General features: G+C 33.6%; 1 protein-coding gene across 1 annotated transcript in view; it reads left to right on the top strand.

Annotated features, from left to right (window-relative positions):
- The window catches only part of LOC127948417 (uncharacterized), a 155,943-nt gene that overhangs the window by 129,205 nt on the left and 11,260 nt on the right, over positions 1 to 15,478 (top strand). The window contains exon 7 of the mRNA XM_052544850.1: positions 13,363 to 13,671. Within this exon, the coding sequence (XP_052400810.1) occupies positions 13,363 to 13,671 (309 nt within the window). The remainder of the gene's footprint in view (positions 1 to 13,362; positions 13,672 to 15,478) is intronic.

The raw sequence follows: 15,478 nt of genomic DNA, 5'->3' as shown, positions 1-15,478 counted from the left end.
GAATCACACAATTTAAAGAATATGTCCTGAAGTAAAAAACAGAGTGAATTATCCAGTGAAAGGGGCACTGATGCAATTAGTGAACCAGGAGGAACTGGACATGGAAGATGACCTGAAACGTTATTGCGTGTCTGCGCTATCTTGTCAGGTTACTACAGTTTGTCTTGACCGTGTGGTGCAGTCCTGGAATGCTCACCGGATTCCAGGTAAAACAAAGTTTAAATGTGAATTATGTAATAGGCATGTACAAGTATCAAAATTTCATATCACAGTAATTACTTAAGGTTCAAGTTTTTTAATAGTATTGCAATAAAGAACAGGTTTTAAAAAATTGTCTTTGGTAATGACAAGTTTAAATTTTTGTGATTTATATTAAAATATCATGCAAGTATAAGTTTCAGATGTAAGAAACAAAATTAATCTAAATAAGCTTAATACTAATTTAAATAACTCTAATGCAAACATTAAATGAAAACAACACTTTGTAAAAAAGATAAAATTGTGGTTGCTTGCCCATTTATGATCAATCAGATCAGCCACAAGCCAATACATTTCAGCAAAGAATTTATTATCAAAGCAAGGGAATATTCTAAAATGCTTACAGTTTTTTTTTCAACTGCTTACACAAAATTATTACTTGTCACACAATTTCTAAAAACCAATTTCTAAAGACACTCAGACACCAGAACCACACACTAAATCTGCAAAACCATACACAAATGTTTGGCCTTTTACTCAGTTTTCATTTCGTTAAACACTTTTTGCAAAACACGACACACAATTTTCTATACAACACACAAAAATCTGACAGGAAGTTTCTTTATTTCCTTTTATAAACACAACCAATCAAAATGCCACACTAATTCATCCGTGCCTCACACTAACTCCTCACATGTGCAGACACTTGTTGCTTTACTTAACAACAACCAATCATAACTTTAGTAGTGGCCTATAAATAGGCCAAAGGTCAAGTAATAGGTTTTGGACAATAGATGCAAACAATGCAGACAGAGTAAGAGGAGTTGGAGGGAGAGCCAGAGGATGAGTTCGACTAAGAGGAGTTGGAAGGGGAGCAAGGGAAGGAAGAGGACGAGTCAGAAATGGAGGACAAGGAACAAGAAGAGTGGTCTCGAATGAGATTAGGCCTACAGTAGTCGATCATGTGATAAACCATGGTTTAACAATGAGAGAGGCTGGACTGAGAGTAGAAAGAAATTCATAAAGGATTGAAAAAAACATAAGAGCAAGTATATGATGACAGAATTTATTTTAAAGTGGAGTATCCTTTAACAAGTGAACTGGATCAAGTTCCTGTGGAAAAAAAAATGTTCTTGATGGCATTCATTGTTTCTCGTTTTATTGTTTGATTATACAGCCAGGACTGGACTTCCTGCTTTTACACACACACACACACACACACACACACACACACACACACACACACACACACACACATATATATATATATATATATATATATATATATATATATATATATATATATATATATATATATATATATATATATATATTTATATTATTATAATAATAATAATATTATAATATTTTTTATAGATGCTGTTTCTGTGCCACCTATACTGCAAAGCTGGGTGTTTGTTCATACAGAGTTCATCAGACAGCCTGAAGCCTCTTACGTTGTTTATTTAAATTTCAAAACACAATTTGACATATGATCGCAATGATTTTTTTATTTTTATTTTACCAAAACTCATCATTTTGCAGGATAATTGTCTATTACAGTATACAACACATATAGAAGGGTGCCAATAAAGCTGTGGTGACATACAACACGCTTTAAGAAAAGTTTATTTCCATCACACTGTAAAGCAGATGTGTTTTGCCTATTTAGCCTTATGACAACACCAATGTTATTTGTTAATATCTTCTGCAGATTTTGATCTTTTTAAGTTGTTATGATATATTGTTAATTAAAAAACAACAGTAAAATAGTACAATAATAAAAAGAAAATCGCGTAAAGCCTACTATAATCAAACTAATAAGACGGGTGACATAAAATACCCATATTATAACAAATAAATAAAATATATTTGCAAATCGCCCTTTAAAACGAAGGCTCGGTTTGTGGTTCAAAATTATTTTATTAAAAACAAAGACAAAGTCACTTATATGAATATATATATATATATATATATATATATATATATATATATATATATATATATATATATATATATATATATATATATATATTTTTTTTTTTTTTTTTTTTTTTTTTTTTTTTTTTTTTTTTTTACAGACGTTATATTGCGCTTCTAATTGTCTCCGCTATCGTCCTGTCAATCATACTCGCGGGTCATTTTCAGTAAAAATGTATTTCATCATCATCGGTACCCAAGTTCTGACTGCTGACCGAACACTGGTCATTGATCCTCTCCCGCTCGGCGCTGTCTAGCGCAGCTTCAACACACAGATTTAACTCCGCACCGCTAATTAAAACGGGCTGGTGGCAGACTAATATTTAATATTTCTGATGTAAAGATTTCTGTAAAACGCGTAAAGTTGCACAGAAGAAAGCCCAACAGGACCTGCCCTGCACAGTTTAAGAATCGGTAGCCATAGTAACGTTAGAGGACTATTATTTTGTTGAACAGACCTGAGCGACAACTGATGACGTAACATGCTCAGATTTGCTTGACCAATCGGCGGAAGGGGGCGTCTTAGCACCGCCCACATGTGGAAAACGAATTTTGAAGTCATTTATTCGTTTTATGTCTCTGAACTAAAAAACAAAAAATCAAGCCGAAATCTCGTTTTTCGTTTTTTTTCAAAAAAACGAAAAACGAATAAAGGGGCCGTTTTCTCGTTTCTGCTTATTTCATTTCAAATTGGAAAACAAACTATCAAAACGTACACGGACCTTTGAATCTCTCAACATGAGTTTTTTCTTTTGTGTAGGTATCGTTGACTGCAAGTCTGTCAGTCCAGATGTTAGTTGTGAATTGTGAATGTGATCACTTGAATTGACAACTGAAACTCAAAGATAAATAAATGTTGTAGTGGATAATGCTGTCTTTTTGTAAGCTTATGTCACGTAACATAAGCTTACTAAACTCTTCTGACTAATTTCATAATTTAGTGGTTTTGTCAACTATATCTTTTTTTTTTCTATCAGGCAAAATCTAGTTTTCTAGGGTAACACTTTACAATTAAAAATAATATTCTTCACATCAATAACGCTGTTTTTACATTGGATAAATTTCAATTGGTTTAATAGGATTATGTGTTTAATTTATCGCTTTCTATTAATCTATAGGCCAATAGCGATTAAGAGTATGGCTCACCTTTAGGCGGAACAGCCAGTTTTCACTAAACCTTTCGGCACGCCCACCTTTTGGCACGCCCATTGCTCCAGGTTGCAGGTACCCCTACTTGCTTACATAGAGCACATGAAGCCTGTATGATCTCTCACTATCAGACACTGTATCCTCCAGTAGGTGACACTCTTTCAGTGTGATTAATGTGATATTCAGTCAATGGTGATGGGGGGAGGAGCCAGTAAGGCTGTTCATTACTGATAAAGAGCTGAATAAAGAGGAAGTAACTAAAGCAGACAGATGTAGAGACAGAGAGATTCACACAGAGATCATTCAGCAGAAAGAAGACTGAACTCAAGTCACAATGAAGATCCTCCTCATCTTCTTCACTTTCTACCTGATCTCAGGTCAGAGCTTTTCTCTTTCATCACTGCAGTAATGATGCTGTTTTCTGTTCATCAGCTTTCTGATCACAGTATTAATCTGATTGACAGCTGCAGAAAAAGTCATTGATGTCACTGGATATTCTGGAGGAAGTGTTCTTGTTGATTCGAAGGAACTTTGGTTCAGTGCAAATTATAAGTATATGACCAGATTATCTGAGTGGAGAACAATAATAAAATATAAGAAACATTACAAATGGATTAATGAAGGACGATTCACGCTGTTTCAAAACGATGAGGGAAACCTTATGATCTACATCAGAGATTTGAACCAACGAGATGCTGGAAGATACATGATAAGAGTTAAAGACAAATGGTCTATTGATATGATTTTAAATGTGAAAGAAGGTCAGTCATTTTAAGTCTCTATAAGACTACTAACAATATGTCTATCTATCTATCTATCTATCTATCTATCTATCTATCTATATATATATCTAGCATTCACTGTCTATATATATATATATATATATATATATATATATATATATATATATATATATATATATATATATATATACATACATACAGAAGTTCTAAGTGGCCATGAATTATGATTTTTTTTCCTTCTTATTTTCTCGTTATAATGACTTAATTTTGTCATCATCTCGACATAACGAAAGTCGTTTACTCGTTATAACGACTTAATTTTCTTGTTATCTCGACATAACAAAAGTTGTTTTCTCATTATAACAACATGACAGTTTTACTGTTGCTATAGTAATGAAATCAACTTTGACAGGCATCTGCAACCCCGCGAACACAGACGAAGTGCCTTCAGAAGGATGCAGAACTATTCTAAGATCTTTTAGAGCTGCTTGGATTAAACTCACTTTTAATTTTCCTTTTATTTGAATGAAAATATATATAATTTGTATTTTTAGTGGTCATTATATGCTGTGATAGATATCATGTGTGTTACAAGCTTCTGTTTGAAAACGTGTTAGTGTAGTGTATGTGTGTGTGTGCAGAAAAAAAATGATTACAACATTATAGAACAAAACTGAATTAAATAAGCCTATGCACTTTACATTATTTGCATATGCATCACATTTCTCATCAATATGGTTAACAATAAAGATTAAAAATAAGGAAAAGAAGCACATCACAAATCGCCTACATCATTAAATCCCGTCCTACTCCGCTTATTAACAGGCAATCATGTGCCTAAAAAAAGCACAAATAAAGATATAGCTGCAAACAGAATACAGTGACGTCAACCTTTATACACTGAAAAAAGTAATAAGTAAATTTACTTAATTTTTATTTGGCAAGTTTTTGCACAAGCATTTTTCAAGTAAATTTAACACATTTGGAAATTAAGTAAATCTACTTAACTAAGTTAAGTAAAAAAATAAAAATAATAATAAGTATATTTTATTGAGTAAAATTTAATTAAATAATATTAAATTAATGCATTTAGCAGACACTTTTATCCAAAGCAACTTACAGTGCATTCAGGCTAACAATTTTCACCTATCATGTGTTCCCGGGGAATCGAACCCCCAACCTTGCACTTGCTAATGTAATGTTCTACCACTGAGCTACAGGAACACTTCAAGATCTTGTGAAAAATAAGTGAAAACTTCACTTACTTACTTTTTTATTTTGGAAAAGTTTTTACAAAAAAACCGAAACAGATATTCTAGAAATTTCTAAATGTAAAATATTTTTTTTCAAAACAGTTTTATCAAATGAAGGTAAATAAGTCTCTCACTTCTGTCCCTTTAAACCAGTTTACAGCAAAGACAGCACGAAGGACTGGATGCACATGATAAATATTCTGCAATTAAGAAAACAGACAAAAGAAATAGCACTGTAAAACACGATAAGTAAACTTTACTCAAACCGTTTGAGTAAACAGATTGCCTTGATTTAAACCATGTAAGTTTTAAAACTTTGCATTTAAAAATTAAGTGATTAACTGAGTGATAATTGTTCATTAGTGATGAACTGCTGCTGTTAACAAACAGAATTACTGAAGAAAAGAGAAACACAAGAACTACTACAACTGACTTCAGACACAGCCTTAGATGAAATCAACTGAAATAAAATACATGAAATCTCTCAAGATCTGATTAAACAACCCCACAAACAGCATCAGCAGCTCCACTTATTAACAACCAGACTGACTTTATTTCTGTCAGACGTCTACAGAAGATCTTATTGAGAATGAACTAAGGGTTAGATGTTGATTTATTGTTTCATTTGAAGTAACCATGTTAGAGATCAGTGTTTGCTTTAGTTGGGCTCTTGACCCTTGATTTCTCTCTTAGTCTTTTCTCTGGTTGTTATAACCGTGTGTTTCTAAAACACATTTGTTGTAATTCAAACACCCAGAAGAGAAGCCATCAGGTGTTAACCTGTACCTAGGTGTAGGTTGTTATACTTTATATTGGTGATGATAATCATCAATTATTGAACTGTACAGAGTCTAATCTCTGATGAAATAGGTGTTGTGTAATTTGATTAATTATAGTAAAAATGATTCAAAGAGCCAGTGGTTCTGTGATAATCCGTTAATCTGAATGATTTTTCAAACAGTGTGGTCTGCCACAGTGTCAAACAGTCACACAAAGACATCAATAATCAGATTATGAACCTCAACAATGGTGACCATAAAAAATAATATATATATATATATATATATATATATATATATATTAACTGTTTATTACAAAATCACTGGTTCTTGGTGTCATTTTTACTAGAATCACTTCTACTAATTACACAACACCTACTTCTTTAGACGCCATACAGATAAATAATTGATGATTATCATCACCGATATAAAGTATAACAACCTACACCTAGGCACAGGTTAACACCTGATGGCTTTTCTTCTGGGCTTTTGAGTTACAACAAATGTGTTTTAGAAACACACGGTTATAACAGCCAGAGAAAAGACTAAGACAGAAATCAAGGGTCAAGAGCCCAACTAAAGCAAACACTGATCTCTAACATGGTTACTTCAAATGAAACAATAAATCAACATCTAAACCTTAGTTCATTCTCAATAAGATCTTCTATAGACGTCTGACAGAAATAAAGTCAGTCTGGTTATTAATAAGTGGAGCTGGTGATGCTGTTTGTGGGGTTGTTTAATCAGATCTTGAGAGATTTCATGTATTTTATTTCAGTTGATTTCATCTAAGGCTGTGTCTGAAGTCAGTTGTAGTAGTTCTTGTGTTTCTCTTTTCTTCAGTGATTCTGTTTGTTAACAGCAGCTGTTCATCACTAATTCACAATTATCACTCAGTTAATCACTTAATTACTTAAATGCAAAGTTTTAAAACTTACATGGTTTAAATCAAGGCAATCTGTTTACTCAAACGGTTTGAGTAAAGTTTACTTATCGGGTTTTACAGTGCTATTTCTTTTGTCTGTTTAAAGGGACAGAAGTGAGAGACTTATTTACCCTCATTTGATAAAACTGTTTTGAAAAAAAATTATTTTACATTTAGAAATTTCTAGAATATCTGTTTCAGGTTTTTTGTTAGTGTAAAAACTTTTCCAAAATAAAAAAGTAAGTAAGTGAAGTTTTCACTTATTTTTCACAAAATCTTAAAGTGTTCCTGTAGCTCAGTGGTAGAACATTGCATTAGCAAGTGTAAGGTTGGGGGTTCGATTCCCCGGGAACACATGATAGGTGAAAATTGTTAGCCTGAATGCACTGTAAGTTGCTTTGGATAAAAGTGTCTGCTAAATGCATTAATTTAATATTATTTAATTAAATTTTACTCAAGAAAATGTACTTATTATTATTTTATTTTTTTTACTTAACTTAGTTAAGTAGATTTACTTAATTTCCAAATGTGTTAAATTTACTTGAAAAATGCTTGTGCAAAAACTTGCCAAATAAAAATTAAGTAAATTTACATATTACTTTTTTCAGTGTAGTGTTCCTGTAACTCAATTGGTAGAGCACTGCGCTATCAAGCGCAAGGTTCGGGGCTCGATACCCTGGGAACACATGATATGTAAAAAATTATAGTCTGAATGCACTGTAAGTCGCTTTGAATAAAAGTGACTGCTAAATGCATAAATTAAATAAGCAGTTTTATGACACAGAACACGTTGGTTTCCTTATTTTGTAAATTACAGATTCATGTTGTAAAGTGTCAAAGAGAGTGATGCTGAATATTGGAAAATCTGCCACCTTCAGCTGTGAATATTCATACAATCATATACATGATCCTGAGATCATATTCAAAGAAGGAAAAGACTCCATTGAGACGATTTACAGCAGATGGAAGATGAAAGAAAGATTCAGTATTTCTGATGAGAAACATAAAAACTTCTTCAGTGTGAGAATCACTGCTGTGACACCAGATGATGGAGGAGTTTATTTGTGTGGAGTTTGGATCGACAGACACTCGTACAGTTACTCCATTATTAATACTGTTCATCTACATATTATTGGTGAGTAATACAAGCTTTCAATCAGATCAGTTTTTCAATGCTTTGATTCATATTTTTCTGTAGTTTACTCACATCACAAATAAAACTTTGAATGTTGACAGATTCATGTTGTGGAGCATCAGAGACAGTGAGAGTAAATAGTGGAGAAACTGCTGCTTTCAGCTGTGAATACTCAAAGGATCAAAAGTATCTTAGAAAGATCATATTCAAAACAAGAAATGACATCATTGATGAGATGATCTCCACTGATGACAAATGGTATCAGAAAGAAAGATTGAGCATCTATGATAACAGACAAAACCTCTTGAGTGTGAGAATCACTGCTGTGACACCAGATGATGGAGGAGTTTATTTGTGTGGAGTTTGGATCAACAGACACTCGTACAGTTACTCCATTATTACTACTGTTCATCTACGTATTATTAGTGAGTAAAACTAAACCGAATCAAGATTTTTACAGTCTGTGTTTGTGTCAGATTTGATTATAATTAGAAGTGATATCTGTGATTGACAGCTAAAGTGGGCGTGTCTAGTGTGAGCGTCTACTCTGGAGGTGGTTTGATGATCAAGTGTCAACATCCTCAATACAAAACCAATCCAAAATACATCTGTAAAGAATCAGACGGATGTTCAGAGAGGAAGAGTCCAGGAGTTCAGGATGAATGGATAGAGAATGGAGATGTTTCTTTATATGACGACACCAGAGCAGGAGTCTTGATGGTGTTTTTTAGAGAGCTGAAAGCAGCAGATGCAGGAAAATACAGGTGTGGAGTGAAAGAATCTGAATATACTGAGAGATTCACTGAACTACAGCTGAGCCTCAGACACGGTGAGGGACATGGAATACTGAATCTTATATATATATATAAAGTAATTTTTCTCATCTTTATGTTTACTTGTCTTGGTTTGTAGATGCAAAATATCCAGTGGTTGTGAATAAAACTGCATTTCTTGGCGAAGTTCACATCACCTGTCAGATCCCAGAGAAACATAAAGTTCATGTCTGTAAAGAGGATGATAATCACATCTGCCAGAACATCAGCTCATCTAAAGTGACAGAAATGAGTGGTTCATCAGAGAGAAATGAAGAGAGAGTTGTTACAGTGAGCATCAGTAATGTGAGTGTGAGAGATGCTGGAGTTTACTGGTGTGGAGCAGAAACCAGAGACACAGATCTGACTTTCATCTCCCTGAACACTCAGATTCAGCTCAACCTCATCAGTGAGTGCATTCAGATGAATCACAATGTAGCTATCAAACATTTCTATGCAGATTCACAGTAACCAGGTTTCCATTTAAAGTTGTAAATTTTACTTATGCGCAAAATTGGAATATCGCACAAAACATTTGTGAACAAGCACCGTTTCCATCCAATGAGTCAAAGAGAACAAAATCATCACATCCTGAAAAACTGCTACTATACATCACTGAGAAAAGTAGCAGCTACTAAATATAATAATTTTCATATATAATACATCTCTCCTCAGAATGAGCAGATGAAACAATAAATTCTGTAATTGCTTTCGGAGGTGGATGCTGCTGTTTGGGAAAGCAGTCGTTTAACAGTTCTGGAAGGCAATTATAATTATAATTATATAATTATAATTTCGACAGTAACTCATTAAAACAGTGCATTCTGGGTAATATTCATCATTTTCGAGAAGGTAGCCTGCTGCTATATATCGTAAATTAACAACGTTCAAAGTCGACACTCATCGGCTGTGTTTCAAATCACACCCTACACCCTCATTCACTATTCCCTACATGAGTTTACTAATATAGTCCACCTGACAGAGAGAATGAAAACTAATGAGTGAATTCAGACAATGATCAACAGCTGCTGTTAATGAGTAGAATCACTGAAGAAAAAAAAAACATAACAAGACAAACACATGAAATACAACTGACTTCAGCCACAGCCTTAGATGAAATCAACTAAAGATTTAAACGATCAACAAACAGCTTCACCAACTTCACTCATTACTAACCAGACTGACTTTATTTCTATCAGATCAGAGATCAAAAGATCTTATTGAGAATTACAGAGATTTAGATGATAATGTTACTGTTTCATTTGACATCACCATTGTGGAGATCAGTGTTTACTTTAGTTGGGCTCTTGACCCTTGATTTCTCTCTTAGTCTTTTCTCTGGTTGTTATAACCGTGTGTTTCTAAAACACATTTGTTGTAATTCAAACACCCAGAAGAGAAGCCATCAGGTGTTAACCTGTACCTAGGTGTAGGTTGTTATACTTTATATTGGTGATGATAATCATCAATTATTGAACTGTACAGAGTCTAATCTCTGATGAAATAGGTGTTGTGTAATTTGATTAATTATAGTAAAAATGATTCAAAGAGCCAGTGGTTCTGTGATAATCCGTTAATCTGAATGATTTTTCAAACAGTGTGGTCTGCCACAGTGTCAAACAGTCACACAAAGACATCAATAATCAGATTATGAACCTCAACAATGGTGACCATAAAAAATAATATATATATATATATATATATATATATATATATATTAACTGTTTATTACAAAATCACTGGTTCTTGGTGTCATTTTTACTAGAATCACTTCTACTAATTACACAACACCTACTTCTTTAGACGCCATACAGATAAATAATTGATGATTATCATCACCGATATAAAGTATAACAACCTACACCTAGGCACAGGTTAACACCTGATGGCTTTTCTTCTGGGCTTTTGAGTTACAACAAATGTGTTTTAGAAACACACGGTTATAACAGCCAGAGAAAAGACTAAGACAGAAATCAAGGGTCAAGAGCCCAACTAAAGCAAACACTGATCTCTAACATGGTTACTTCAAATGAAACAATAAATCAACATCTAAACCTTAGTTCATTCTCAATAAGATCTTCTATAGACGTCTGACAGAAATAAAGTCAGTCTGGTTATTAATAAGTGGAGCTGGTGATGCTGTTTGTGGGGTTGTTTAATCAGATCTTGAGAGATTTCATGTATTTTATTTCAGTTGATTTCATCTAAGGCTGTGTCTGAAGTCAGTTGTAGTAGTTCTTGTGTTTCTCTTTTCTTCAGTGATTCTGTTTGTTAACAGCAGCTGTTCATCACTAATTCACAATTATCACTCAGTTAATCACTTAATTACTTAAATGCAAAGTTTTAAAACTTACATGGTTTAAATCAAGGCAATCTGTTTACTCAAACGGTTTGAGTAAAGTTTACTTATCGGGTTTTACAGTGCTATTTCTTTTGTCTGTTTAAAGGGACAGAAGTGAGAGACTTATTTACCCTCATTTGATAAAACTGTTTTGAAAAAAAATTATTTTACATTTAGAAATTTCTAGAATATCTGTTTCAGGTTTTTTGTTAGTGTAAAAACTTTTCCAAAATAAAAAAGTAAGTAAGTGAAGTTTTCACTTATTTTTCACAAAATCTTAAAGTGTTCCTGTAGCTCAGTGGTAGAACATTGCATTAGCAAGTGTAAGGTTGGGGGTTCGATTCCCCGGGAACACATGATAGGTGAAAATTGTTAGCCTGAATGCACTGTAAGTTGCTTTGGATAAAAGTGTCTGCTAAATGCATTAATTTAATATTATTTAATTAAATTTTACTCAAGAAAATGTACTTATTATTATTTTATTTTTTTTACTTAACTTAGTTAAGTAGATTTACTTAATTTCCAAATGTGTTAAATTTACTTGAAAAATGCTTGTGCAAAAACTTGCCAAATAAAAATTAAGTAAATTTACATATTACTTTTTTCAGTGTAGTGTTCCTGTAACTCAATTGGTAGAGCACTGCGCTATCAAGCGCAAGGTTCGGGGCTCGATACCCTGGGAACACATGATATGTAAAAAATTATAGTCTGAATGCACTGTAAGTCGCTTTGAATAAAAGTGACTGCTAAATGCATAAATTAAATAAGCAGTTTTATGACACAGAACACGTTGGTTTCCTTATTTTGTAAATTACAGATTCATGTTGTAAAGTGTCAAAGAGAGTGATGCTGAATATTGGAAAATCTGCCACCTTCAGCTGTGAATATTCATACAATCATATACATGATCCTGAGATCATATTCAAAGAAGGAAAAGACTCCATTGAGACGATTTACAGCAGATGGAAGATGAAAGAAAGATTCAGTATTTCTGATGAGAAACATAAAAACTTCTTCAGTGTGAGAATCACTGCTGTGACACCAGATGATGGAGGAGTTTATTTGTGTGGAGTTTGGATCGACAGACACTCGTACAGTTACTCCATTATTAATACTGTTCATCTACATATTATTGGTGAGTAATACAAGCTTTCAATCAGATCAGTTTTTCAATGCTTTGATTCATATTTTTCTGTAGTTTACTCACATCACAAATAAAACTTTGAATGTTGACAGATTCATGTTGTGGAGCATCAGAGACAGTGAGAGTAAATAGTGGAGAAACTGCTGCTTTCAGCTGTGAATACTCAAAGGATCAAAAGTATCTTAGAAAGATCATATTCAAAACAAGAAATGACATCATTGATGAGATGATCTCCACTGATGACAAATGGTATCAGAAAGAAAGATTGAGCATCTATGATAACAGACAAAACCTCTTGAGTGTGAGAATCACTGCTGTGACACCAGATGATGGAGGAGTTTATTTGTGTGGAGTTTGGATCAACAGACACTCGTACAGTTACTCCATTATTACTACTGTTCATCTACGTATTATTAGTGAGTAAAACTAAACCGAATCAAGATTTTTACAGTCTGTGTTTGTGTCAGATTTGATTATAATTAGAAGTGATATCTGTGATTGACAGCTAAAGTGGGCGTGTCTAGTGTGAGCGTCTACTCTGGAGGTGGTTTGATGATCAAGTGTCAACATCCTCAATACAAAACCAATCCAAAATACATCTGTAAAGAATCAGACGGATGTTCAGAGAGGAAGAGTCCAGGAGTTCAGGATGAATGGATAGAGAATGGAGATGTTTCTTTATATGACGACACCAGAGCAGGAGTCTTGATGGTGTTTTTTAGAGAGCTGAAAGCAGCAGATGCAGGAAAATACAGGTGTGGAGTGAAAGAATCTGAATATACTGAGAGATTCACTGAACTACAGCTGAGCCTCAGACACGGTGAGGGACATGGAATACTGAATCTTATATATATATATAAAGTAATTTTTCTCATCTTTATGTTTACTTGTCTTGGTTTGTAGATGCAAAATATCCAGTGGTTGTGAATAAAACTGCATTTCTTGGCGAAGTTCACATCACCTGTCAGATCCCAGAGAAACATAAAGTTCATGTCTGTAAAGAGGATGATAATCACATCTGCCAGAACATCAGCTCATCTAAAGTGACAGAAATGAGTGGTTCATCAGAGAGAAATGAAGAGAGAGTTGTTACAGTGAGCATCAGTAATGTGAGTGTGAGAGATGCTGGAGTTTACTGGTGTGGAGCAGAAACCAGAGACACAGATCTGACTTTCATCTCCCTGAACACTCAGATTCAGCTCAACCTCATCAGTGAGTGCATTCAGATGAATCACAATGTAGCTATCAAACATTTCTATGCAGATTCACAGTAACCAGGTTTCCATTTAAAGTTGTAAATTTTACTTATGCGCAAAATTGGAATATCGCACAAAACATTTGTGAACAAGCACCGTTTCCATCCAATGAGTCAAAGAGAACAAAATCATCACATCCTGAAAAACTGCTACTATACATCACTGAGAAAAGTAGCAGCTACTAAATATAATAATTTTCATATATAATACATCTCTCCTCAGAATGAGCAGATGAAACAATAAATTCTGTAATTGCTTTCGGAGGTGGATGCTGCTGTTTGGGAAAGCAGTCGTTTAACAGTTCTGGAAGGCAATTATAATTATAATTATATAATTATAATTTCGACAGTAACTCATTAAAACAGTGCATTCTGGGTAATATTCATCATTTTCGAGAAGGTAGCCTGCTGCTATATATCGTAAATTAACAACGTTCAAAGTCGACACTCATCGGCTGTGTTTCAAATCACACCCTACACCCTCATTCACTATTCCCTACATGAGTTTACTAATATAGTCCACCTGACAGAGAGAATGAAAACTAATGAGTGAATTCAGACAATGATCAACAGCTGCTGTTAATGAGTAGAATCACTGAAGAAAAAAAAAACATAACAAGACAAACACATGAAATACAACTGACTTCAGCCACAGCCTTAGATGAAATCAACTAAAGATTTAAACGATCAACAAACAGCTTCACCAACTTCACTCATTACTAACCAGACTGACTTTATTTCTATCAGATCAGAGATCAAAAGATCTTATTGAGAATTACAGAGATTTAGATGATAATGTTACTGTTTCATTTGACATCACCATTGTGGAGATCAGTGTTTACTTTAGTTGGTCTCCTGACCCTTGACTTCTGTACTTTAAAATTTGTTTCATTGCTGTATTTATATCTTTATAGTACATCTGGTACATTAATATTAATATTGATAGTCAAGTGATTATGATTGTTTCTGTCAGGCATCAACTACTAGACTGCCTTAAAGTGTTGCTATAGTAATGAAATATTAATACATTTTTTGTTTCTTCAATTTTATAAGATTGAACAGTAAAGTGATAACCGGAACATATGGATTTAACAACAATTTGAGTTTTAAATATTTTGGGCAGTGGTGTCTGCAACACTCAAAGAGAGACATCAACAATCAGCATATGAATCTCAACAATGGCAACAATCAAAAGGTTTATGATGCAGAGCATGCTGGGTACCAGCACAGGATAAAACTCATCCATGACTCCCAGCATGCATTGTGCATGAATAAATTATGCCCCTGAATTGTTCACTTATTTTCTTGAATTATTATGTGCTTATCATTTTGCTTTTGTCTTAAGTTTTAGTAGCATGTTTTGTGAAGTTCAGAACATATCTGTTTATTTATTTTGTGGATTGTCACCATTGTTGTGATTCATACGCTGATTCTTGATGTTTCTGTCTAAATTTCAGCAAAACAAAGCATTGATAAATTTTCTTAACAGTCTTTCATAACTTAAGGCTCAGCAGTGTTTCTTATTTTGCTGTAGTATCCAGTAAGAGAAGGGACACAGGATTGAATCAGATGAGATAGAGTGTTTGTTTTTGTCAATCTATGAACAACAATACCAGATTTATTTCTTCCATTGACTTGTTATAGCAAAAAAAAAAAAAAACAAGTTCCAAAGATGCATTGTTACAGCATGTAAAAAAAAAAAAAAAAACTTATTTGTTGAAAAGTCACGTTCAAGAGCCCAACTAAAGTAGACACTGACCTCCA

This window comes from Carassius gibelio, chromosome B1, assembly GCF_023724105.1.
Source record: "Carassius gibelio isolate Cgi1373 ecotype wild population from Czech Republic chromosome B1, carGib1.2-hapl.c, whole genome shotgun sequence".
Taxonomy (NCBI): domain Eukaryota; kingdom Metazoa; phylum Chordata; class Actinopteri; order Cypriniformes; family Cyprinidae; genus Carassius; species Carassius gibelio.
This window is presented reverse-complemented; position numbering and strand designations above follow the sequence as displayed.